We start from the raw sequence: 25,787 nt of genomic DNA on the forward strand, positions 1-25,787 counted from the left end.
TGCTAATGGCTGATATTTTGTTCATCTGCCTCCATTTTTGAGTGCAACACTCAAATTTCAAAATCATATCAGCAACCGATGCATATAATCAAGTCTTCGGCCCTACATTTTTATTTTTTTTTTATTTAAAAAATTCTTTGCACTAGAATATACATCTGAATACAGAAAAGATCTGCCATTTGGTCAACTCAATCACGTAGTCACCTGTCAAGGAAGAGTCAAACCCCTCGTTTTAAAACGGCGTTTTAGAATGAAAGCGATCAACGTTTACACTGGCGTTTCCGCTGCATTTCAGAAACGATCTCCGTTTACACTACACAACCGAAAATGCATGTCACATGACCACTCATGCAGGTATAACCATAGATATGTATAGGTAGATTCCCTATTATTTAGATGGCGGATGCGTCTGCGTGCTTGGAGTGGGCAAATGGGGACTCTACCTACAGATATTCTATGAGTTCAACAATGAGCATGATGTTATTGTTTACATGGTCGTCAAAGATACTCCGAGTGAATGTGGGCAGCCACGCCATCGTTTTCAAAAGTCTCCGTTTTGGTCCGTTTACACTGAAATGCAACCCTGGAGTTTTCAAACTAAAATGGGCTCTGCAGCGTTTTCAAGTCTCCATTTTCGACCTTGAAAACGCCGGAGTAGTGTAAACGATAGGTGTAACCGTAGCAAAAGTTATGCGTTTTAAAACGAAACGCCCTAGTGTAAACTGAGCCGGAGACTGTTTAGGCTGTTTGGGGATTAAAAACAAGGAGTGAATGGATTTTTTCATTGTAGGGTGGTGTAACACACTGCTAAAACACATTTATATACAAACAGCATGTAAAAGTGAATTTTTCATCCGATGTCCCTTTTAAAAAACATTTACATTTGAATAAAGACATTACATATTACAGTACTGGTCAAATTATTGTACCAAAGAAGCTATTGACATTTTAAAGACAAACTTATGCGGAGTTCACACTGCACGATTTTCAAAGTCATTGGATCACCGTTATTTTCACACTGCACGACTATCTGGGGTAGCATTCAGTTGCTGCTGTGTTCACATTGCACAATGAATCGGCGACAGGAGGTTACACACTGCTTGACTTCACAATATCGTCAACAACTCTGTCTGGTCCGCAAACTACTTTCACAACCAAATGCACGCGAGAAGTGATAAAGAAATAACACAAGATAAGAGTTGTCGCACGAGACTGGAAATGTTATTAAAAATGGTAGCAGTAAGAAGTTTGCGATACGAAAGGTCAGTGCGCTGATTTGCAGCAAAAGGGCAAAAAAGAAAAAAAAAAAAGATTATGGAGGAGGAAATAGTTGGGGAGACACGGGAGCAAGGATTGTTGATATTGTGGTCTATAACTCCTCCCCGAACCTGCCCTGTATCTTGCTCTCTCATTAGCTGTAGGTCATTCAGAACTCATTTCACACAGCAGAATTCTGAATCGCCTGAATCCAGATATTTTGCATGCCAAATATTTCACGGGCTGATTCTGATCTGATTCTCTCAGATCGCGTCTTTGATAATTCACACTGTGTGATTGTCACTCATGTGAACGAGCGCCCATTTGGCTCCGATTTCGGGCATTTGTTGGCATTTTTCGCAAAACCTGCCGGCTAGTGAAAATCAGGGCTAAAACCGTGCAGTGTGAACTCTGCATTAGACACAATGGTAACCTAGAAAAGCCCTGAATGTTTAACCCATGATTAAACTTGAGCAAAATCATTGTAAGCAATCACCCAAAATGTTATATATTATAATTCATTAAATTGTCTTTGTCTCTCTTTTATCCTTCCTGTTGCATCCATCCAGGTCTGGAATCCTTGCGGGACAGCGCCCACTCCACTCCCGTGCGGTCCGTGTCCCATGGTGACTCCTTCATCCCACGTTCGCGGAGCCAGGTGACGGACTCCAGCGATGGGACGGCGGTCATCTCTGATGAGACCTACAGTCCATCCAACAGCATGCTGCCCACACCGGTGGCCGAGCACAGCCTGGAGCTGGCGGCCTCGCGCCAGATCAACGGCGCCCCCTGCAGCATCGAGGAGGAGAAAGAGTCGGAGGCAGGCACGCCCACTGTGGGCGACATGTCCGAGTTAGGAGCGGACAGTAGGGCGGCAGGCCCCATGCAGAGCGCAGGCGGGGAGGCCGCGCTCAGCGAGACGGAACAGGTGAATAAGTTTGTTTTAAGTGTACTCCGTCTGCTCCTTGTGACCATTGGACTCCTCTTTGTCTTGCTCCTCCTCCTCATCATCCTCACTGAGTCTGATCTTGACATTGCATTTTTACGTGATATCCGCCAGACCCCCGAGTTTGAGCAGTTCCATTACGAATACTTTTGTCCCCTCAGACGGTGGTTTGCCTGCAAGCTCCGCTGGGTGGGCGGGCTGCTAATTAACAAGTGAAAATGAGGCACTAAAGCTCTTAAAGCCTCCCTTGTTGGGGTCGAGAAGACACTAAACACGTGGAGAGAGAGAGAGAGAGAGACGGAGGGCATCGACCTGTCCCATGAACCCAGCTTCTTTCATGACACTCCTGCTGACACACGGTGGACCACCAAGCCCACAGCTCCTCTTCTCTTCCACTTTTAGTTTTTTCTCCCCCGTCCATTTTTACACCTTTATTTTTGTCGTCTTTTGTTTTTTTACAAAGACAATTTTTTTCTTTGGTTTCCTTATTTTGGATTTCAGGTCATTTCAGGTATTTTATTTTTACAAAAAAATAAGAAAAAAACACATAAAACTTAATTCAAAGACTTGAAGAATATATCGTTCCTTAAATAGGGAATATTTTGTTGCAACGAGAATGTTGCCTTCATTTATATTTATTACTTATTAAAGAATGTGGTGCATTAAGTCAAGTTGGTACGGTATAGTGGGTTTGGAAAGCACAAGAAAGTTGAAAAACCAATGCTTTTCTGAGTTTATGCATAATTCATATCCATCCGTCGTGTAACTCTTAGTAAATTCTGAAGGCTGCTATAATTTACCACAACGATCAGATCAGCAGAGGGTCACATGTAAGGTAAGAATGTGGAAGTTATTTTGGAAGCGAGAGCTGAGGAAAGACTGGAAATTGTTATTTGAATAAAATTGATGGGTGCATTTGAGTTCTGTATTTGGTGGCTTGAGTTTTAGGGTGTCAAATACGTTTTAGGAATATAATTGTTTAGGCAGTAGCAAGCTGTGAAGTAGAATTATTTTTTAAAAGGTTCTAATGGATACAGAAACATTAATTGGTATAAATTGTGTTCTGTCATGTGACCCAATAGTGTCTATTAAAGTTAACATGATTGATTTAAAAGCAACTAGCACCCATAGATCCAATCTAGCTACAGTAGATGTGCAATACTGTAAGGGTTTGGGTTTTAAGAAATAAGTACATACATTTTTTTTCATGAATGTGTATTTGCTTTGTTATAATTATTTTTTTAATTTTCCATTCTCTCTCAATAGAAAGAAATCCCATTGTATAATCATTTTTTTTATTCTATATCGACCTTGGTTTTAAATTTGTATTCTGTGGATATCATGCTATGATTATTCTTAATTACAATAACAATGCTGTACTTTTTGTACAAAAAGTAGTTAGTTTCCTAATATATCGACAGTTTTTCCATGTATATTTTAACAGAAACTGAAATGTTATTTTGTTATTGAAAATTAAATTATACCTTTTTTAGCTCTGTGTTCCAGATGAGGTCTAGAATCTATGGCGTTTCTGTCAAGGGAGACACGGAAAAGATTTTAATCCAGATCTACAATCCATTTCCAATTCATTAACTTAATCAGTAATAAGAAAACCGTCCCTGTGCTTTGTATATTGGCCCTCCATTTGAACAATACTGATGACTTAATACACAGTTTAGCCAAAAGAATGTGTGTGTGTGTGTATGCTCATATTTTAAATAATTGCTGTTTTTGGCAATATGTACTAGAAGGCCAGGTTTAGTCTTTAGTACACTACGTCCTGAATCTGATTAGCCTATATTATTTATTTGAAGACAGAAGATTCTTCCAGTGGCATGCAAGTTGGACAGGGGTTTTATTTTACCATACATGATCTATTTAATGCCTGCCCCTTTGAAACTGCTACTGATGTAATTGTTTTTGTATTTGAGAAAGCGAAAAATAGAGGAAGTGAATGCAAAATGCAGAAGGAGCGGACTTATTTTTGAGTACAGTGAAAAAGAGTCCACTCCAGGGTTGAGAGATAAGTAACAGCTAGTGGTAATTAGGGGATGTTTTAGATCTTACACTGGTACTCACAATAATTGCAGCTTTTAGCATTAGTTTGTGGCAGCTCCCAAGCTTGGCTTTACTAGTAGTTATTTTAAATGAACATGCTTCAATCACCAATCACAATCTGCTGTTGTGTTTGAGGCCAGAATCACTATGGTGCTAGTGAATAAACGATGGCTGATATGTGTTTTAGGAAGCAGTTGACTGTAACAGTAATGGGTTTTACTAGCTGAATTGTGCAGTCAGGTCACATGCCTTTATAACCATTTGGTAGAACCGCTGTCTTCCACCAATCACAGAAGCTGAAACTGATTTTTGCTACGATGGACAAATATGAGGCGCATGGAAAACCGTAGCAGAAACTGATGAAACACATTGAAAAGAGAGAGGACCATTGGAGTTATGCATGTCTCTTACCTTGACAAGTATCCATGCATGCATTTATAACATCTCTGATGAGCCAAATTATAACAGCGTTGTGGTGGCATAAATCCATTTATATTTTTGTAGAATCTGATCAAAGTTATTTTCACAGTACAATAATACAACGGTGTTGCTCTGAGTACTTGCATGCCATTGATGATGGGGTTTGATTCAGAATATCAATAAATGGATTTTGAGCTGAGAAAAAAAATAAACACTTGGAAGACCAGTAAAGGGTTTGAAAAATAATAGAATTGAAGTGGATCGAATTTTACTCATTGACAGCATTATGTAGCCTCAGTGGTCAGTCCTGCATGGCAGCACCATTCAATAAGCAATAACCTGAATTATAGAATCATACTGATTAATCATTTTTATGGTTTTTGTGCTGTTGTGTAGCAAGTCAGACTACCTGATGTTTTGGAATTAATCCATTTCCTTTTAAGTTAGACACAAAATTGCATTTTAACTAAAAGGCTCATTTTATATGACGATTATTGCCAAAATTTGCTACATTTTATACTCATTGTGAGCAATTATCTTGCTTGGATCCTGAACAGTCAGCGTCCTGTTGTTCTGAAGTTTTACGCTTCTCTTCATCCTTGAAATCCTATTGCACAAGTTTAAACTGGTGTGCTGCTTCCTAGACTAGTAGATCAAGGGCAATTGCTACCACTGTCCTTGTGGGCTTCTACTTCATACTTTTGTCTCTAGACAGTTTTCTTGTACTGTACGGAATGGCCAGGTTTGACTGTGATGAATGCAAGGGTCCTGTAAAGGACAATTGTCAGCTAAATTGGATCATTTCTGTAATTATCTAACTGGGTTATTTCACAAGGTCCCTCTGTGAACTTTGTACAGAAGTATTTTTATGCTTCTTAGTATGCAAGTGTAAGTATAATGGAAGTTAAACACTTGCCATGACACTTATAAAAAGTAGACTTTCAGGAGTATTACTGTACACTGCAGATAAAACACTTCACTGGCTTCAAATATACCTTGACAGCATGAACAAAATGTTACAGCTTCAAGCAAACCTATTAAAGATGGTGATTTTAATGTTCAAGAACTGGTATTGGTGGCTACAGCTGTTAGATTCTGTTGTGAAATCATATTGAGTGGCTGCTGATCTTAAGAGATTTGGACCGCATTCCAAGATGTCCTCCATGTTTATAAAAGAGATTCCTTGAGGTAATTCAATGAACCACTCGCATTAGACAGCAGCTGCATGACGTCTCAGATCAACTTGGTTAAGTTCTGATAATTATTCTATCAGGGACTTTAAATTTCATCATCATTAGAATGAACTGCTCCTTACATGCTTGCATACAAATTCCCAAATTATTTGGTAACATCTGACTTCACCTGAACCATAGCTTTAAGATTCACTATGGCGCCGAGATCCTGTAAAGATCAGTGGTGGCAACATTTCATTTACTGTACTGTGCTTTTGTCACTTTGCCAGCCCCCACAGTCCCCTCAACAGATATGCATATACATGCACATTTGTTTATGCATAGATGTCTGTCTGTGGGCGTTTTTCTGTAATCTGCATCTTTTCTATTCGGGACTAAAGGTTGCTGTTTAGTTCCCTAATATGAATATTGAACTGTATACAAAATTTATGTGCCAAATGCAGTTCCCGTTAAGTCAGATTCATTCCAAAATCATCTTTGTACTGTAGGAAACCTTCCATGAAAATGGTATAAAGAAATTGTTTCACTGATAGTCCCTTGTAACTGGTGCCATGGAAATATTCAAACTTGAAATAAACATTCAAAAGAGTTTGAGATATCTTGTGGTTTATAGTTCACAGTGCAAAAATGCTGTATGTAGGAATTAATCAGATGGTTCTCTAATTAGCTAATTCAAGAAATTAGACTAATAACCATTTCCTTTATAATCAAAAGGCATCACTGATTCACTGTGGCATTTCCCCAAAAATATTTTTGAAAACTTACAGCAAACTATACTGGCCTCTTAAAGATGATATAGCAACCTATAAGAAATGGGATGATAGCACTTTTTTTTTTTTTTCTTCTTTAAGAAAAAAACTGTAGCAAAAAAAACAAACAAAAAATATTACACCCTTGTGCTTCAATGTTACATATATCAAACATTTAAACTAATATACACCACAAAATTATATTTATTAAAAATCAGTGTATAAAATGTCTTTACAAATTACAGATATTCACAAAGTCATATTAATTGACATTACCAGTAGAAGTATTCTGATTCTAGAGGTGAGAGAATGTTGGTTTGAGGAACGGACGAGCAGCAGTCTGTGGTGTGGGCAAAGCCATAAAGCCGGGCCTCTTCACTGCTGGGACTGATGGAGCCGGCCTGGAACCTCTCCCTGCACTTCGATTACCACCCCTGTATCCTCCTCTTCCTCCTCCTCTTGATGAAGACCAGTTATTGCTGTATCCACTACAATAAGGGTGGAGAGGGAGAGTTCATTTGGTTTCATATAGCCAATATGAAAGTCAGCACAATCCAACAATGCTTCTGCTGTAATATACTGACCCTTTAGAGGAAGAGTTTTGGCTGCTGGCACCTTTTCTTCTTTTGGATTTCCTGGAGTAAGACCCTTGCTTTCTCTTTGCTCCTCGTCCAGAGGTGCTTTTGAAATAGGTTGATGTGGTGTCCCCTTCATCATCGTCATCTTCCTCGTTTTGATAGCCTCTTGTTGTGTCAATCCATCCTGAACTCTCTGTCTGTGCCGCAGCTGCAGAGGCAGTGTGAGAACATTATATCTCTTAAGCTACTTCATTTCAGGAGCTTTATAGGTTGCTCTTTTGAGCTAGCTGAAATATGATCGATTTTAAAGTTTATAGGTAGAGCAAGCCAAATCACAACTGTAATAGTTTCTTATTATATTAGGCATTTTGAATTTATCTTGGACTAAGGGAAATTACACTGATTAAATATGTATGAGGGAGCGGAAGCTTTAAACTAATAGTAATCTCAGCTAGTAAAATTGGAGGATCTCTGTAGTATTTTAGAGATATTGTAACTTTATACACCCTAAACTTGCAATCACATTAGCGATATTTCATAGGCAAAAAAAGTCCTTTGCCAATAATATAGCAATGTATGAAGCACAGCTCAGAAAATCATCACTTTTAAACCAAGCAGCTTTCTGTTGGTCAAAGAGCTGAATTTGCATGACCAAGTGGATTTTGTCTGCAATAAATGTGACCACATCTTATAGATGCGTATTTGCATTTCTAGACTAACAAGGTTGAAGCTAGAAAGGGTTACTGTAACATAGGATTATTTATTGTGTCATGGAAAGCGTTTATCTTGAGGGCAATCTATATGGTGTACGGTCAAACCCTCACCAGGCAGCTGCCACTCTGAGTACTTCTGCAGAAGTTCAATAACCTCAGCTCCATACTTCTCCAGCTTGTCTTCGGTCACACCATCAATCTGCAGCAGAACCTCCGGATCAGACGAGAGAGTTTCTGCACAGAAATGCATCACAATACATTTAACACAGAGCACATGGGGCTATGAAAAAGAAAGGGAATTAATTGCTTTAACTTAAGGCGTTTCATCCTCGTAACACATTATGTAAAGCTGCTTGGGGAAGAAAAAAAAAAAAAAAAAAGACTTAAGTAACTTCTGTTAAATCGGCACATTTCATATACTAAATGACAGCATAATGTAGCCTAAATTAAATGATTCATTTACTCCTTCCCTCCACAATTTATCTTTTTTAAAAATATAAATACATAGGCTTTCAGAAACATTTACAAGTGATATAATTTTTTGCTTAAATAGTTTACACACAAACACATACATGTGTTATATACACTCATACATGTGTGTGTGTGTGTGTGGGGGGTGCGCGCTTGCATATTATATGTAATGTGTGCATATTATATGTTATGAAAATTTACTAACCAGCGATCTTTTTGAGTGTGGCAGTGGAGAAAATGTTGTAGTAATGAATGCCGAAGACTTTGCCCAACTTCTTGCACAGATCATTGAGTTCCTGTAGACATTTTTTAACCATCTCCTCTCTCTTAGAAACGTTCTCAATCACAGAGGCTTTGTGCTTTCTGATGCTGGACGCACTCTCTGTCTCAACAAACTCAACCTGCAATGGGGTATGGTCATTAATAGAGCATACAACATCGGTATTGACCATAAAATAAGTTTCACAGGAGAGAATAACATAATATTAATGGTCTCACCTGCATGCAGCCACTCTGTACACTCATGGCTTTAGGCCCAGCAGAGATATAGGCTACTGCCTGCATATTGTTAGTGATGTAGAGGTCCTCCATCAGAACACTATCCAGCACCAGTTTCTTAAAAAGCCTCTCAGCATTGTGTTTGGAATATGCTGCTCCTACCCCGAACATTCCGGACTGGATCCGAGCACTTTTGGAGCCTGCCGCACAGAGATATTCTTATTGAGGACTCTAGCATCCATCCTGACAGGCATTAAATCTCAAGCACTGGATGAGGCAAAGGATATTCATAGTAATATTCACACTATCATTTATGACAGTCAAATCCCGCTAGGCTTCTTACCCAGAAATATGTCGACCAGCATGTTGAGAGTGAGCCTGTTCTGCTGGGCGGATTTGCCGTATCTGTTTCCAACCTTCTCACAGTTCTCCTGCACAAACCTCACAATCTTCTTCACATCATCGGTGACATTTCTTGACTTATATTTCTGGAGACAAGCATTAAGATGTATGAATTTGTATCTGTAATTAACATAAAATGGGACTATATTCAAAATGCCAGCAAACAATTAGTCAATGCAAGTAACAATTAAATTGTTTGGCAAGCAAACTATATCCAATTTCAACCAACGGCTGTGTACAATTATACAGTTTATTATTATGCATGTCATTTGCATAATGTACACTGTAAAGTATGAAATGATTCAATGATGGTCTTACATGTGGTCTGGCACAATTGTCACAGATGACCTCAGGATGCTCTTTACAGAAGCTTGTATTGAATGTGTGCTCGCCGAAGTAAGCCAGCAACTGGATTCTCCTGCACTCGGCCACGTTCTCACAGAAATGCACCATGCTGTGCAGGTTGTTGATGTGGGTGGCTTTGGATTGCTGGTTGCCATCTTTATCCACTGCAATTATATTAACCGTTATGTAGGCCACGCTCACACAGACAGGTTAACTATGACTGCATAATAGTGTCTGGATTTTAAATCCCAAATCCATGTTCCTGCAGAGCATGTCATTTAACTGAATAACAAATGCAACATTTAAAGTTCTCGGTTATATCTTGCTCAGTTTTATTAAGGGATAGTTTACAGTTAACATACCAATATATCCTAGCTTCATTACAACAAACAAAAACCTGCAGGACATACTAGCAATGAGTCTCTTGATGCGGATAACATCACTGTAGGCATAGAAGAGGACGCAGTGGGAAATCTCTCCATCTCGACCAGCTCTGCCTGACTCCTGGTAATAACCCTCCACTGACTTGGGCAAACTGGCATGGATCACATAACGCACATCTGGCTTATCGATTCCCATGCCAAACGCAATGGTGGCACACATAACCTAAAAATTAAAGATGAATGGTTAAAAATAAAAAGCGGTATTTCTGGGAAGCTGGGAAAATGCCCGGTCAATAGCACTGGTCCATGTTTTATAGTAATTAAAAAAAAAACTGAGTGCCTCACCTGGCAGCCATCCTGGTTGATCCATTTATTCTGGACATATTCCCTGTCGCTGTCACTCAGGCCAGCGTGATAGGCCAGCGCTGCGATCCCAGACCTCTGAAGACTGTCAGCCAGATTGTCGCAGTCATTACGAGACAAGCAGTACACAATCCCCGAGTCACCTACACACACGGTCAACATGATTTATAACGTCTCCATGCTGTGGTGAGAAATTATAATTGCTAAAGACTGATTCAATCTGGACAGCACTCACGTGGGTAATATTTCTTGATCCACTGAATGCATTCCTCATCAACTTTCTTGGGCTTTTTTGGCAAAACTGAATATTTGAGATTGTGCCTGTTGAAGCTCATAGTGAATCTATGAAAACATTATAATTTTAATATGACTAACACAAGTACATGATATCTGTAGATTTCATGGCTGAGTATCAAAGAAAATATAAAAAGGTAAGATTTGGGTTGGTAAGATTTTTAAACAGCATCTGCTTTAAATAGAAATCTTTTGTGACATTATAAATGTATTTAATGTCACTTTTGATCAATTTAATGCATCCTCCCTCTACTAGAACAATCATATAAACATTTATTTAAAATGTAAAAATGTTACTCTGTATTTTGAAGGAAGGTGAGGTTTAAAATAATCCTGCATCCATATTATAATCAGTGTGAGAGTGCCATTAATCAGAATGTCATGCTTTTTAGAAAAACATGAATCAGCAATTGCTTGCAGGAAAACTTACACCTGAGGACGGGTCATTGCCAGCTGGTTAAGAATGTCTTTCTGAACTCTAGGAGTGGCTGTGGCCGTCAGTGCCATTATAGGAACATTGGGAAACATCCGCCTGAGCTCATGTAAGCGCTTGAAGTCTGGCCTGAAGTCATGGCCCCACTGAGGAAGAAAGCGATCTATTTATTTTACAATGTTTTTGCTATGTTGCTTTTAACAGTGCCAATATTTTCTGTTTTTGTAAAACACGGTCTTGTCTTCACTACTTTCTTGTCTTAAATCACATATATTTGACTGTTCTTGTTACACTATACAATTTTCAGTCGAGTTTACCTGACTGACACAATGGGCCTCGTCAATGACCAAGCGAGTCAGCAGACCCCTTTCATACAGATTCTGAAGAGCACTGATCATCCGTCCACTTGCACACACCTGAGAAAAAAAAAAAAAATACAAATATCAATACAGTTATAGATATGCATGCAAACTTGCAATACACTTGTCTGATTTGAATCCCACCTTCTCAGGAGTGGCATAAAGCAGTTTGATGGGGGGATCCTTCCTAGACAGCTGCATATAGATCTTTGCAGCCTCACTATCTTTTTTGTCCCCAGATAAACTAGTTGCACAGATCTGAAACACAAAATTTCACAGTAAGCAACGGTTTTGATCATATTAAGACAATTACTGTGCATAAGGAAAAGACAAACTTACTTCTAATGTGGTAAGCTTTTGGACCTGGTCAACTATGAGAGACCGTAGAGGAGAAATGACAATAGTCACTCCAGCAGAGACACAAGCAGGAAGCTGATAGCAGAGACTTTTACCACCACCTGTAAAGGAGTTGTCACATTGTAACATATCATTAGGAAACACTTAAAAAAAATTGCTGGTATCTTAACACAGAGAAAGAAAACACAAACAAAAGGAAGAGAGAAAAATACACAGCTTTAATGCTAAAAAAATTGAGACTGCCTCAATTTCATGTCATACTACAGGTCTTTTAGTTTTTTTGCTGTGACAATTATTTTTAGAAAGTAAATGTAAGAATAACTTCATATTTCAAGATGGACACTTACTAGACTGAACTTAGTTTTACTTTATCAAAAGCGCTTATACATTTAAAAAAAAAAGTACATTCAAATGATATATTTGCTATTTTAAGATTAGGGGCATTGACCAAAGTCTACTTAAAGATTTGTGAATAAATTATTTATTTTCAAATATTACATAAAACTATTTTTAAATATAAAATAAATGGTAACACTTTACAATAAGGTTCATTAGTTAACAACATTAGTAAACGAACTAAGAATGAACAATACTTCTACAGCATTTATTAAACTTAATGCTAATTTCAGTATTTACTAATACATTATTAAAATCACAAGTTATGTATAACATTAGTTAATGCACTGTGAACTAACATGAATAAACAATGAACAACTGTATTTTCATTAACTAACATTAACGAAGATGAATAAATAATGTAATAAATGCATTGTTCATGTTAGTTAATACATTAACTAATGTTAACAAATGACACCTTATTGTAAAGTGTTACCAAATAAATTTGTGCAAATCTCAACTGATTTGCACCATTGGCCATAAATATCTTTAAATATAGTAAAACCACTGAAAAAAATGACACTGGCTGTCTGACCACTAGTTCATGAACACTATATCTATACATGCATATTAAACATGAAAAAAATGATGCAGCCAGACATGCTGCAAGTGAAGACAAGACACAGTGTGCTGGGATGTCTAGTTTAACATCAAAATAAACAAGAAATATGAGTCATAATGACTCATGTTGCTATAGCATTTCTAACAAACCTGTAGGCATCAGTATAAACGTATCTTCTCCTAATAGTGTGGCATTAATAGCCTCCAGCTGATTGAAGCGAAACTGATGCAGCCCAAACTTCTTATGGAAGATCTTCATCATCTCTGGGCTGTGAGGAAAGCTGAAGCCTCTAAAGCGGTCATGAGCTGGGTTTCTGTACACAGGTTCTGCAGATCATGGCATAAACGGTTACCAGATAACTGCTCATCATGCCATTTCATGGGTTCTTTAATTATACAAACTAAACTGTAAGGGATATTACATTACTTAAACCTACCAGGGTCGGATGTTTTGTTAGGTTTTAGTGCTGGCGGTGTTACTGTCTTTCTCTCTAAAGGTTTTGAAGGCCCTCCCTCCCGCACCGACAGCGTTTTTGCACCAAAGCGGTCTCTTGATGCCAAGACACTTGGAGATTCTTCAAAATAATCTGGAACATCAGTCTCATCAAAATCATCAATATCAAAGTCATCCATTAGGAAGTCATCAAGTGGCTCTGTATCTGTTCGAGAACAGTTGGGTACTTCCATGTTGGTTTCAACACTGCTCTCATCATTTCTCTTTCCTGAATCTACTCTTTTGGGGGAATAAAACAAGTCAACCTGATCTCCACCCACAGTCTGATTGTTTGACTCATTGAAGGACAACCTTGAGTAGCACTTATCGGTTTTTGTCTCAGATTTGCTTGAAGGGGGACTTGACCTGTTTGAGATGTCCCTACTAGTTGCTGTTTTTGCGGTGCTGTTAGGATTCCAGGAACCACCAGGGGTCTCAACCCCACTGATGATGCAGTCAGAATCCTCAAACACACTGTCATTTTCCAAAGACAAGACGGAGGCAATGGACTTGCGAAACGGAAAGCCTGTTTTGACAGCCTCTGGGGTCATAGATGATGTTAGACTAGAGGGTGTGACTCCAAACCCTTGTCTGTTTAGCAGACTAGAATATGGATATGCTGCTGGGTCTAACTGAAATGTTCTAGATGGTGCACCATTAGCAAGAATCCTTTTCCTGTGGTAAAGACAGACACACAGTATAACAGAGAGGTATTAGTTATACTGAAACAAGCAGTAATGTCATCAAACACTAATAGTAATAGAAAACAAAAATTAATAAAGCTTTCATAACTGGAACATTTCCTCGCTAATGAGTAATAAGGTGAATTTTACAAAAAGGCCATCTGACAAAAATAAAAAAAAATGATGTCAATGCCAAATTTTTTCAAGGGTTAGAACAGCCTTTATTTTTAAAAGCTGACTTTATGCAGAATATTTCATATTTAAAAGCATAGTTTATGCAAAAAAAGTAGTAGAAGACTATTCAAAATATACATTTTTAATTTACCCAGTGAAAGTGCTCCTTTGTTGCTTTACCTGTGTGCTCTCTGCAGTAACAGCTCTGTGCCGCAGGTCAGTCCTATGAGCTCATGCTCTGGAATAGTGTCCACTAGACGACAAATAGACTCCATGACAGTAAAGAGAGCATCATCAGGTCCTAAAACAAATGCATGCACATTAGACACATTACATAATTAAATTTATTGCAAATGGTTGAATACCAAAAAGGTAAATCCTGCATTAATGATACCTTTTAATTCTTGAGCAGGCTCATTCAAGGGTGCTGACTGGTTTGAGGCAGACCCATGAGGTGGAACATTTTTGTCAGCATGTGTAACAGGGTCAGATGAACTATAAAAGAAAAAAAGAAAAAAAGAGTTTTAGAGCAAACTTAAAACAAAAAGAAACTGTACTTATTTTCTGCAATATTTCATTTTTTTCACGTTACCTTTTCTCCTTTTCTGAGTCAACGGGACTCGTCTCCTCAGGAACAGGGGATGGGGGGATGAAATCCTCATAAAAGTTGTCGGTCTCAGTCTCATCAATGTCTATGATGTTGGTCTGAGCCCACTGCACTTCTTCAGCAGCTGCAATTCAAATACTGTGTATTATTTTGTTGCGAGCTTTATATTAAATGTCTAAACACACCAACCTTTTCTTTAACATGTGAAAAATTGACAAATTAGGGGTAAACCCACTGAAGAAATTGAGGTGCACTAACTTGTCACACACTTGATGTCCTTTTCATTTTTATCTGGTGTAATACAGTCAATGATCTCCTCATCTTCCGTGTCACTCAGTAACGTCTTTTGCTGGAATGATTTCTTATGCCTTTTGGATTTTTTAATGGGCGAGTCCTCTGGCTCTCTCTCAGCAGGTTCTATGCAGACTCTATTAGCAGCTGACAGGACATCCTTTGGGGCAGTTATGGTTTCTGTAACCTGTGAACCTCTATTTAACGTAGTCTCATCACTTATAGTACAAGAGGAATTTAGGGACGTGCTCTGGTCCGATACACTTAGCTTTGTTGTAGAGGTCTCTGTAACTGGGGACGCTACTCTTGTCTTGACTGGAGTTTCAAAATCATCCAAGTCATCCCATTCGTTGAAGGAGAGTTGGGAGATGTCGTGCTTAGGTTCACCCACAGTTTGATGCTTGGGTAAGGCTGCAGATTTTGGCAAATCCTTAATGGTAGATTGGACAGAAGGTGCTTTGTTCACAGCAAACGGGTTGACTAATGGATTAACAGTATTTGTCTTCGGTCTGCTGGGTGCAGCAAAGAAGCTGACTTTCGGAGCTGCTCTCTCAGGCTTTTGCGAAAACGTCACAGGAGTTTTGGTTACTTCACAGCTGCGGGGAATATTGACACTCCTGTTTGCTAAGACATTTGCACCAGTTACCTTTTGGGGAACTTCCACTTTGGAGATACCTGATGAAGACTTCTTTTTGAAACAAAACCCCCTAAACAGAGAAATTTCAGAGGTTAGGCTACACGTTTGAAATGCTGACATGGTCAATTCACTTTGAAAGGCTGTATCTATCTGTTGTGTCGAATTGTTTTTACTCTGTAAGGTTACTTTAATCTATTTAACCATTTTTTTTAAACTCTGTAGCTAAATCTATCTATCGCAAAATATATACTAATGTTCTTACCCAGGCTTTAGTTTCAGCAGTGACAACTTGCTCTGTGCCGCATTATTGTGTCGTTCCAGTTGCTCCTTTAGGTTGTTTTGAGGAAGACTCGGCATTGTGTGTGAATTTATAGTAAATATGAATCCTCAATATTCATGTATATGGCATTTAATCCACCCCACAAACAAATACACACGCACAAAAAAAACGGCCATGCAGTGTTAGAATTAATGCGACATTACAACACTTGACTTAGCACAAAAACAAAGTTTTACTCTCTTTTTGCCATCGTCTAAACATTAAAACACCAAAAAAAGAAAGCCACACAAAATGCCTTTGCAATTACCGCCACCGAACACAAAAATGTGATATTCAGATATAACATACGCGCGCCATACAACATCACCACAACACCGCTGAAAGCTCGCGCTTACCGCGTATTCGTAGCTCGCTCTCTGATTGGACAGCTGCCAGTAACGTCACTTCCGTTAAGCGCCTGTTCGTTTGCAACATAAATATTTGTCGCGTTTTCAGTTGTACCTCAGCAGCAGCTTTTCCCCGTTTCTTCACCCTCTTTTTGTTGAGTGGATTTTTAATCATGTCTCAGCCTAGACTAATAAGTACATAAATAACTACTTTCTCTCTAGCGCACACTGTTGTAGCTGAAGCATTAGATGTGGGTTTAGGTTGCCACATACTGGTTTGCTGTGGAATTACACATTCTATTTCAGCAAGGAAGTACAGTCTCACTGTATTTAATTAAGAAGCATCAGAAACAAATTAACTTAAAAATTCATTTTAAGTTAATTTTAATACAGTAAATTTTAAACATAAGTTCTCCAGCAATGTCTGCAGTGTCTTTTGTAGTTTTTACTTTTTAAAAGTCTTTAAAGACTTTAAACTTAATGGATGAACACCATTAATCTGATGGAAAGTGATCCATAAAAAGACAGGACACACACACACACACACACACACACTAATCCCTGAGAATATATTTATTTCAGTACACTAATTTTGGTTGCAAACATGAATATGACAAATTCTTATTTTTAACAAAGTAGACAACTTCAACATTAAGCATATTAATAGAAATGAAGTGTCATTGAATATTTTTAACGAATGTAAATCATTCTTATTCTCATACTGACAGCTAGACTAGACTATAATGGCTCATTGTGCAGAAAATGATTTTGTGTGAGAGTAAATGTAATAACTTGTCTCCCTTTTCATGGTGTAAGAAAATACTTTTCAGTCATTTACACCAAAGGTAAAGGATAGGATGAACATGCAGCAAGTCCACACATGTTCTTTCCCCTCTCGATGTAGAAATATCTGTATGGGAAATAACAAGACATCACATTTACTGTTATTAACTTGCTCAAATGGTCAAGTTTCATATAGAATCACTACTATATTTTTTAACCTTACAGCAGCACAACATTTGAGTAAATCATGTAAACAGACCCGTTAATTCCCCAGCTGGCTCCCCAGGAGTTCTTCACTATCCAGTACGGGGTTCCGCTCTGCTCAGCATAGCCCACAGCAAGCACTGCATGGTTCACCATGTCAGTAGTGTTGTGACACACGGTGCTATAAAATACAGTCATAACATTACAGAAATTCCCATGAACTGTCAGAAATGAATCCAGTATAAATGCAAATGTACATATATTTCATCCTAACCTGCTGTATATTCCATCTCTGTAGTGCATGAAATCAGATGTCACTTCATATGCAAAGCTGACAGGGTTCAACCTGGCCACAGCATCCACCATGCCCATTTCATCATACTAATAACAGGGATTTACAGTTAGCGTGAAGACATGAAGTTTTAATAATATTTGTACACAGACCATCACTTACCTTTGTAATGTTTACAACATCCTTCACAAAGGCAGCAGCCAACTCCGGTTTGAATCTACAGTCACCTTGCTACAAGCAAATACAGTATGAATAAATGTCAGCACTTTATAAATTAACTCTTGAAAACAATAGTTAAAATGGTAAAATACTTACTATAGCCTTGTAGGGGTAATCTTGTTCTGTCATAAGACCTTTGTTGTACATGATGTACTCAAAGGCATGACTTGGGAGGCCACTAAAAAGCATGTGACGTGAATAAAATGTTGTTTAGACCATTTTACAGTTAAGACTTTACTCTTAAAACCATAGAATAAGCCAAGATGAATTCATTAATCATTTTGTCTAACTCACCCATTGCATCCATGATTGTCGAACGCACCTGCACAATCAACAAGCTGCTGCTCTGCCTGTAAAACAATGCAAGAAGAGGTTAGACAAAATACCCTGATGTTTTATATATCTCAGTTATGTTTTGTTACTAATGTGCTGTTTTGGGGTTTGTTTGAACTTGCCAAAGGGCAGAAAATTTGAATATTCATTACAATGTTGATACTAAATTGAATAATAATACATTATTAATATCTAATGATGAATGTTCACAGTCATTGTTAAATGAAAAGCAACATTTACATACTAGTTGTAGGAGTTTCCCTGTGGCAATAGCAGTGACAGACTCCAGACAGCCTGTGGTGGAAAAAGTCCAGCAGCTACCACAACCCCCCTGAAATAGTGTCATCGATTAAGCATGAGCACTATTTACTAATAAACTGTAAGTACAATAGAGGATTATTAGAGCAAGATAAGCAAGCTACCTGGTTCTTGACATCAGTTACATAGTGTCCTTTCGTTCTCCAGTCAATCATATCAGGATAAGGCCCATTACTGCTCATATGATTCCCTCTAGTGGCGGAGCAGTTCTGTCAGGTTGTAAAATATTCATGAATTGTGGTACTTTCCTATTTCCTCATTGATCACGAGAGGCTGTTAAAAATAATACCTGAGGTTCTGTCAGGAGGTAGGACTTTTTAAATTCAGCAAAGGTCATATCTGAAAACTGATTCAGTCCCACTGTAAAGTGCAGAGAAATGTTATTTGTGTGTGTTTTTTTAACACCATTTACATAACACTGCTTTAAAACAAAGACTTCAGAAAGTTAGATTATAGGCTATCTGTCATACTTGAAAACTTGTGGTTTCCTGCATTATGTCGCTCAATCTTCTTCTTGTTCTCCAGGAATGTCTGTAGCCGCTGGTAATATTCATTTATCTCATAGTTTTTGTTATACTGCAAAATAATAAATAAAGTTACTCTCCTTCCTCTTTCTAATTTTCACTTCTTTCCTAGTGTCGCCATAAATTTCCTTGTGTTGCGACATGAACTTAATTAACTTATTCTTACCTGAGACATCCATGATTTGAAAAGATACTCATCTGTAACAAATAAACATTTACGTTTTCATTTTTAATGCACACAACAATTCTCCAAAGTTCCTTTGTGAAGTTTAAATTAATGAATCATTTGCATTTTAGTACATAAAATATATTTTAAATATTTAACTATAGCCTATAAGTCTATAAAACATAAGGCTAAGTGGTCGTAAACTTGTTATGCATTTGTATTGAAGACTAAGCGCCAAAGCCAAAAGCGAAAGTAATACGCAACGGCGCACGTACGTGGAAGAAAAAAACGCTCAAAGTCAAAAGCTGGTTTGAAAATTTACCTTCAGTGTGCAGTGGAGATGTATGCACCTGATAGAGAACGGCAAACAGAACCGGTAAAATCAGCCTGTTCATCTTCAACCCTGCGAGCAGCACAACAGCACTACAATATATGAGATCTCATCACATGAGCTTTAGCACTCCTCCTACACGAGGGAGGGCTTTCATTGTCCTCTGCTCTTTGGGTTAAAGGTGCACTCAATATTCTTTTGATAATTCAAACGGTATAAACAAAGAAATGAGCAGCATTTTTTTAGATATATCAGTAAAACATGCACTCAGATAAAGCTGTTTTATTTTACATAGAGCGGGTCGCCTCCTCAGGAGCTGCAATGTTGATGTGTTACTTTAAGTTTAAATTTAGCTTACAGTAGCACTTGCTTTTAGCCAGTCTTCAAGACAAACTGGGTTTTGGTTTACACCCAATATTTTTCCTGAACACAACTATATACTATGTACATAAAAGTGTCATAAAGATATGATAAAACTCTATTATTTTACAACAAAAATTGATTGCATTGGTGTAAATAATCCACGTGCAAGCTATTTATAAAGTCTTACAATTATGTAATGGATAATTTTGTATATAAGGCAGCATAATATCAGAGCAAACAAACACTGTTTACTTAATTGCATAAATGTAAATACTAAAAACCTGCCTTTTTAAAAATAAACGAGGCCTGTATACATAATACACTTATGGCCCAATTTTTAAGAGAACCAAATGATGTGAGCATGACAAAAACACATACAAGGAAGCAATATCCCCCTGAGATAGAATAGATTTATTAGCAAGAGGTAATCAGGAAACATACAGTTTATTTAATTTTCTTTCTTTTTCTTTTCTGTTCATTTATTTTTTCTATTTTGTACAAAAACTGGAAATATTTCCCGAGCCGTGGAAATAAACTTAAGGGTTGAAAGATAATTCTCATACCACTGGGTATTGCTAACTGCAAAATGTTTGTTTGTATGTTTATATATCATTTATAAGAGTATGTGCACATAGATGTGTATACAGTATGTATATATGTATATATATATATATATATATATATATATATATTGTCCTTTTTAAAGTTTCTGGCTGATAGTGTTGCATGCCTGCCACATGAGCGTTTAGTGTGTTTCCAGACTGTACATAGTAAAAATACATACAAATATTCACAGAATAAGCACTACATTACTATATTCCTGCTAAGATAATGATTATAGACAGGATTACAGTATATGCAAAAACACTTTAAAGTCCTCTACCTCTAGATCATGGTTTCAAAATCACAAATCATATAGCATTGAGTGTAAGCAAAGGATACAACGCTTTAAAGAGGTGTGCTTTAAACTAGTATGTTAAGAAATACATAGGGCTGCATGTACAAAATATACAGAATACTTTTCTGTGTGGCGAGTTGACAATGTTTGTACAAAAATGTTTCTACGGTTGTTTTTTTTTTTCTTTCTTTCTTTTTAGGTAAGGATGCAGAACCCTACGCCTTTATTCTAGGACTACAAAAATACCTTTTGTATGCTGCAAGCGGGAAGGTCATTCACTTTTGATCATACTCTTAAACGACAATGCATTTTACAAAGTGATATTCAGTCACGTTCCACAATCACTGGAACAGGAAGAAGGACATAGATTGTCTGTAAATGTACAATAGCTGGATACTCTGGCGTAGAAGGATAGTGTTTTCCCAAAATGCTAAAAAATGTGGCTGTGAGCAACGAAAACATTACATGGGTAAACAATCACGAAAATAAAATGCAGTTCTTGCTTCTTTTTATGAAGAAATAGTCAATTTTTTTGAGGTGAGGAAATCAAAAAAAAAAAAGAAAAAAAAGAAAAAGATTTCTGCAAAATAAACTTTGCATGCAAGAATCAAAATCCTTATTGGCCAATAGGAGACATATTCTAAGTTTTTTTAATGTAATATAATTACCAAGCTCTTCACTGTCAGCTTTATTAAGTCATGCCAAAATTGTTAAAAAATGTCATGGCAGTTTAGGCATTTCCAACCAACCCTTTGAAAAATCAAGGGATGGATGTTAATTATCGCAACAAATAGATGTAAAATGCTGGAGTTAATTCTGCTAAGTACAGTGACATGGAATATAGTAGTATAACAGTATAAGTGTTTTTATATGCTTGGTTGTATACAGTAATATATCAGCTTTCCACATTGCTACATTGTATGCATATACTGTAAATTAGTTACATGCATCTATTAAAATCTCAAAATGCTCCTGCCGGCTTTTCATATTTGATTAAAATGATGTGGATGAGCCTTATCAATTAAAGAGACAACCACACCTTGAACTAGGATTATATCCTGTATTAAGTACTGTTTAAAGCATACTTTGGATTTGGAAAAAAATGTGATTCCCTAAAGAACAAAGGCTGAAATCAACAGGTAAGTTCTCAGTGAAAGATCTGAAACAATTAGGCAACATTTGGTTACGACTAAAAAACAAGGAAACACATCCAGGAGTAATAATCATGTTACATAACAGAACACATGGATGTATACTGTAGAGAGCGTGGTGTCTGTACATTGTGTCGACGTTAGGCAGAGCCTCTTTCAGTTGGGCACTTTAGGCTCAATTCTGAGAGAGGCTTCATACAGGCCTTCTTCATCCATTACTGAGCTTCTGTCCAGTAAATACAGTGCTGCCTGAAAAGACAAACAGGGTGTCAGTTTTGTATCGAAGATGATTCTTCAATACAACCATGGCTCAATTCTCAGTTCGAGTTTCCTACATTCTAGATTCCAAAGCAATGCCACAGAAGAACCACAAAGGTTCCACAAATAACCTCTCAGTGCTTTAAAAAACACTTTTTTAGTGTGAAAAACTTTCTTTTTTTCCCACTAGAAAATAACCTTTTTGTCCAATGGGAAGTTTCTTCATGGAACCATCCATTCAAATTAAGAACAAATTAAATTAAGATTTTAAGAGTGCAGAAAAGAGAATATTCTCATAAACAATTATGAGACAATTTCAAACACAAATTTGATTTTAACTTTCGAAAGGTGAATTAATGTGAGTGAAGGTTAGTTTTTATGAAGATTTTGTGATTAAATGGTTTTGTAGAGCTACCGTAATGTGTTTCTGCATTCTGTTGGGCTTAAAGGTCTTTGCACACTGAGTCCAAAATTCTCGTCCGAACTTTTCGCACGTTAAAAAATAAATATGACTTCATGTTCAAGTTTACACACTGCCTTCGAAACTTTCATCTGTCATAAAAAAATTCGGACCAGGTTTCGCGTCTGTAGCAATCATTTTGATAGGAAAGGATGACGAATACGAAAAAAAAATGGAAAAATGTATGCGAAAATTTCGGATCTTTACAGTTCGAACTGTTTTTAATCTTAATATAATTATGTACAGAACAAAACATAGCAAACCTGGCAACCACAAATTTTACTAGTGAATGTTGATCATGAAACCCTATATTTTGTCAGTACAAACCAACATCAGTTCAATACCTTTGGCTGGTAATCAATCTTGTATGCCGTTTGCTGAAACTGCCTGATTTCTCGGATGATGTGGGAGATCTGTAAAATGAAGAAAATATGAAAACAAAATTATACCTATAACTCTTTCCCACACATGCATTAAAGAAATGCATCTAAAAAACACCTACCATTCTCATTTTGGAAAAATTGACTAGGTTGTCCTCTGTGTAGTTGGGCGTCCCCTCCTCAATAAAGGCCAAGTCAGTGAGGTACATTCCCAAATATGGTACACAGGGAGGGTCACAACTAGCAGAAATATTAGGAAAAAAATGCACTGTTAGCCATGCCAGTTTCTAAATAGCCGTATCACATTATCATAACCAAAATAAAATAAAATAACCCATTTGCTCAAATACAAAAGTCTGACTTAAATTACAGCAACAAGTACTGACTTACTACAGGTGTTTAAAAAAACTTACTTTTTTAAGGCCTCTCTGAGGTTCTTGAATCTTCCTTCAGATGAGACCAACTTCTGCAGCTTGTCAATGACTGTTTTAGTCTTTGATTTAAATGGAATGATAGTGTGTTAAATGTTTTCAGTTGTCACATACTTTCAGATCTAACAACATCAAATAACAGTTCATCAATACTGAATCAACAGGAGGAGTCCAGTAAATATTCTTTATTGTCTTAAATTCCACTGTTGTTACTTTAAATCTAAAGTCTATTCATTTAATTTTGATTAGGTTTTATCAGGTAGTTCCCCACCTGTTTGGACACTTTGAGCCAGGTCTTCTTCAGACGGAAGATGGAGCTGCGATTTAGGGATGAGGTGATTTCCAGCACGGCATTGTAGTTATGGAGACAGCGGCAGATATCGGCCACCGCCACCCACTTCTCCATCACTGCTACCCGTACATTCACATCCTCACTTTGCAGGATCTCTGTAGCGATCAGGTTACTGATCTTTAAAAGAGACAGAGGTATATCAACATTGTGTTCATTATGCTTTATTTGAAACAATGCAACAACAAACACATTGCAACAACTTTGCACTTAACTAGGACCAGATGTTTTCACACTGAACACTTACATCATTGAAGTGTTTTGTCGTTTTCATGATGTAAGGTGTCTTCTCATTTTTATCGTTCTTCATCCATCCTTGACCAAAAAACTCCCTGTTCATGACAAACACATTTAAGAGAAAACAATTACTGTAGGGATTATGGCATGTTCATAAATAGGTTATAATATCCTTCACATTTCTTCACAGATCTTTGAGTATTAAGTTGAATTTAATCAAACGATGTCATTAAGTTTTTCTTGTAAAATCCATAGTTCACCCAAAATGAAAAATGTAATCATTCATGTAAAAGTTGTATGTTGTATGCACATTAATAACATAATTTTAATTGTCATCAGTTTACTCTCTAGTTATCTAAAGAATGAATAAAACGAAACATAATCACACTTACTCATATGGTATGACTTTGAAAACAAGGTGGTCCAGCAGGGTGAGCTGTTCTGCGATCTCCAGAGCCGAATGATTCTCGAAAGGCTCTGACTTTCCTCCTTCCGCCTATGTAACAAAACAGTTAGATAAGACACTGAATAATGAATTTCAGCACAGTTTACACACTTTTATAAATAGTGAAATATACTATACACTTTGTAATACAATTTGACAGAGAAGAGGAGTTCTGGATATACACTACAAGCCGAAAGTTTTGGGTCAGTAAAATGGATTAAACTGATCAAAAGTAACAGAGACTTTTATAATTTAACAAAACAGTTATTTTCCAGAAAACACCCAAATCAACAACAAGAACCTATTGATTCTTTCTACACATCAAAGAATCATGAATAAATACCACAGATTACACAAAAACTATTGAGAAGCACAACTATTTTTTAACATTGATAATAAAAATAAATGTTTCTGGATAAAATCAGCATATTAGAATGATTTCTGAAAGATCATGTGCCACCAGAGTAACAGCTGCTAAAAATTCAACTTTGCCATTACAGAATAGATAAAAGAATATAAATGAATGTATTACAAAAATAGAAAACATTTGTCACAAGATTGCATTTTGAGAATATAAGTGAGGGAGGAAAGCGACAATGTCTTCTTTCAAAAACATTAAATGATCTTACTGACCCCAAACTTGAAGTTCTGATTATTTTAGCACTGAAATGTTGAGTAATTTGGAGGATGACCCAGAATCTCCCCACTCACCATCTGCAGCACCTCCTCCAGAGAGATCTGATTGTCACCAGGATCCTCCTGTGTCAATGTCCTGTCCAAAAAGATAGAAAAAACAAGCAAAACTACTGATTTAATCACACGAATAAGCGTTTATCAGATTACAGAAATCTGAAATATTGCAGGACATGGTAATCCAGCTATTGCAACACACTACATGTGAGCATTGATTCTGTCAGGGTGTAAACAGACTCCACTCACCTTATGATGTTGGCAGCAGCTTTCCTTTCTTGGGTCAGAAGTTCAGGGTCATGCATCACTTCCTCCAGGAAACTAATCACTTTCATTTTGAGCTCAGTATTGGTTTCAAAGTCCTACAAACATACACATTTTAAGAACTGATTGCTGAAAGGTTCTTTGGGAACCCAAAAATTGATCTTCGATGGTGCTGCTACAAAACCCTTTTATTTTTAAAAGTGTATAATGTTTACTTCCTCTCACCTGCGAGTGTTTGGACACCCAGTGCCTGAGGACATTGAGAACTCTGTTAGTTGCTGCTCGACGAATCACAAACTCCTTATCTCCGTTCCTCTGATCCGTGGGGAACCCTGATAACCAATTGAAATTCACATTAATCCTT

The 25,787-nt window shown here is 37.2% G+C and overlaps 4 protein-coding genes across 6 annotated transcripts in view; 1 reads left to right on the forward strand and 3 right to left on the reverse strand.

The window, feature by feature from the left end:
- Positions 1-3,884, forward strand: part of LOC306843175 (FERM domain-containing protein 5) — a 109,468-nt gene extending 105,584 nt beyond the window's left edge. For both annotated transcript variants that reach the window (XM_079374476.1, XM_079374477.1), the window contains one exon: positions 1,827-3,884. In XM_079374476.1, coding sequence (XP_079230602.1) covers positions 1,827-2,419 — 593 coding nt within the window. In that variant the 3' untranslated portion in view covers positions 2,420-3,884. The remainder of the gene's footprint in view (positions 1-1,826) is intronic.
- A 2,572-nt stretch (positions 3,885-6,456) lies between these two features.
- On the reverse strand, positions 6,457-16,377 carry LOC306843179 (recQ-like DNA helicase BLM). Of its 2 annotated transcripts, XM_079374483.1 has the most exons (22): positions 15,924-16,377; positions 15,671-15,731; positions 14,992-15,580; positions 14,719-14,857; positions 14,521-14,621; positions 14,307-14,427; positions 13,214-13,944; positions 12,927-13,103; positions 11,802-11,920; positions 11,607-11,720; positions 11,421-11,519; positions 11,101-11,249; positions 10,612-10,718; positions 10,359-10,519; positions 10,041-10,236; positions 9,604-9,794; positions 9,227-9,371; positions 8,884-9,083; positions 8,591-8,786; positions 8,026-8,148; positions 7,208-7,409; positions 6,466-7,111 (listed from the first exon to the last, which is right to left on the reverse strand). In XM_079374483.1, the coding sequence occupies exons 1-22, from the start codon at positions 16,016-16,018 to the stop codon at positions 6,919-6,921; spliced, it is 4,209 nt and encodes a 1,402-aa protein (XP_079230609.1). In that variant the 5' UTR covers positions 16,019-16,377; the 3' UTR covers positions 6,466-6,918. The 2 variants fall into 2 exon arrangements, with proteins under 2 accessions (XP_079230608.1, XP_079230609.1); XM_079374482.1 differs by having other exon boundaries at positions 6,457-7,111; positions 14,992-15,731; positions 15,924-16,359.
- Positions 16,378-16,885: 508 nt separating this feature from the next.
- LOC306842933 (pro-cathepsin H-like) lies at positions 16,886-19,630 on the reverse strand. Its single transcript, XM_079374147.1, has 12 exons — positions 19,489-19,630; positions 19,167-19,198; positions 18,947-19,052; positions 18,766-18,836; positions 18,581-18,685; positions 18,403-18,489; positions 18,120-18,175; positions 17,922-18,003; positions 17,769-17,837; positions 17,589-17,695; positions 17,370-17,495; positions 16,886-17,237 (listed from the first exon to the last, which is right to left on the reverse strand). The coding sequence occupies exons 1-12, from the start codon at positions 19,559-19,561 to the stop codon at positions 17,162-17,164; spliced, it is 990 nt and encodes a 329-aa protein (XP_079230273.1). The 5' UTR covers positions 19,562-19,630; the 3' UTR covers positions 16,886-17,161.
- Positions 19,631-20,955: 1,325 nt separating this feature from the next.
- Positions 20,956-25,787, reverse strand: part of LOC306842890 (ras-specific guanine nucleotide-releasing factor 1) — a 43,028-nt gene continuing 38,196 nt past the window's right edge. The window contains exons 18-27 of the mRNA XM_079374055.1: positions 25,649-25,755; positions 25,409-25,521; positions 25,181-25,241; positions 24,417-24,520; positions 24,035-24,119; positions 23,710-23,907; positions 23,421-23,500; positions 23,130-23,247; positions 22,972-23,040; positions 20,956-22,158 (exon numbers count right to left, since the gene is read on the reverse strand). Of these exons, the coding sequence (XP_079230181.1) occupies positions 22,066-22,158; positions 22,972-23,040; positions 23,130-23,247; positions 23,421-23,500; positions 23,710-23,907; positions 24,035-24,119; positions 24,417-24,520; positions 25,181-25,241; positions 25,409-25,521; positions 25,649-25,755 (1,028 nt within the window). The 3' untranslated portion in view covers positions 20,956-22,065. The remainder of the gene's footprint in view (positions 22,159-22,971; positions 23,041-23,129; positions 23,248-23,420; positions 23,501-23,709; positions 23,908-24,034; positions 24,120-24,416; positions 24,521-25,180; positions 25,242-25,408; positions 25,522-25,648; positions 25,756-25,787) is intronic.

The sequence above is a fragment of the Barbus barbus genome (genome assembly GCF_936440315.1).
Source record: "Barbus barbus genome assembly, chromosome: 23".
Lineage (NCBI taxonomy): Eukaryota > Metazoa > Chordata > Actinopteri > Cypriniformes > Cyprinidae > Barbus > Barbus barbus.

Excerpts from the sequence above, each read along its gene's own strand:
- LOC306842933 (XM_079374147.1), bottom strand. The coding sequence starts at position 19,561 with ATGAACAGGCTGATTTTACCGGTTCTGTTTGCCGTTCTCTATCAGGTG. Across the intron at positions 18,490-18,580 it reads TAACTGATGTCAAGAACCAG|GGGGGTTGTGGTAGCTGCTG; the intron begins GTAGCTTGCTTA and ends ACACTATTTCAG. Across the intron at positions 17,838-17,921 it reads ATTACCCCTACAAGGCTATA|CAAGGTGACTGTAGATTCAA; the intron begins GTAAGTATTTTA and ends ATTTGCTTGTAG.
- LOC306843179 (XM_079374482.1), bottom strand. The coding sequence starts at position 16,018 with ATGCCGAGTCTTCCTCAAAACAACCTAAAGGAGCAACTGGAACGACAC. Across the intron at positions 11,921-12,926 it reads GTTTATACTGATGCCTACAG|GTGGTGGTAAAAGTCTCTGC; the intron begins GTTTGTTAGAAA and ends ACTCCTTTACAG. Across the intron at positions 8,787-8,883 it reads TACAGAGTGGCTGCATGCAG|GTTGAGTTTGTTGAGACAGA; the intron begins GTGAGACCATTA and ends ACCCCATTGCAG.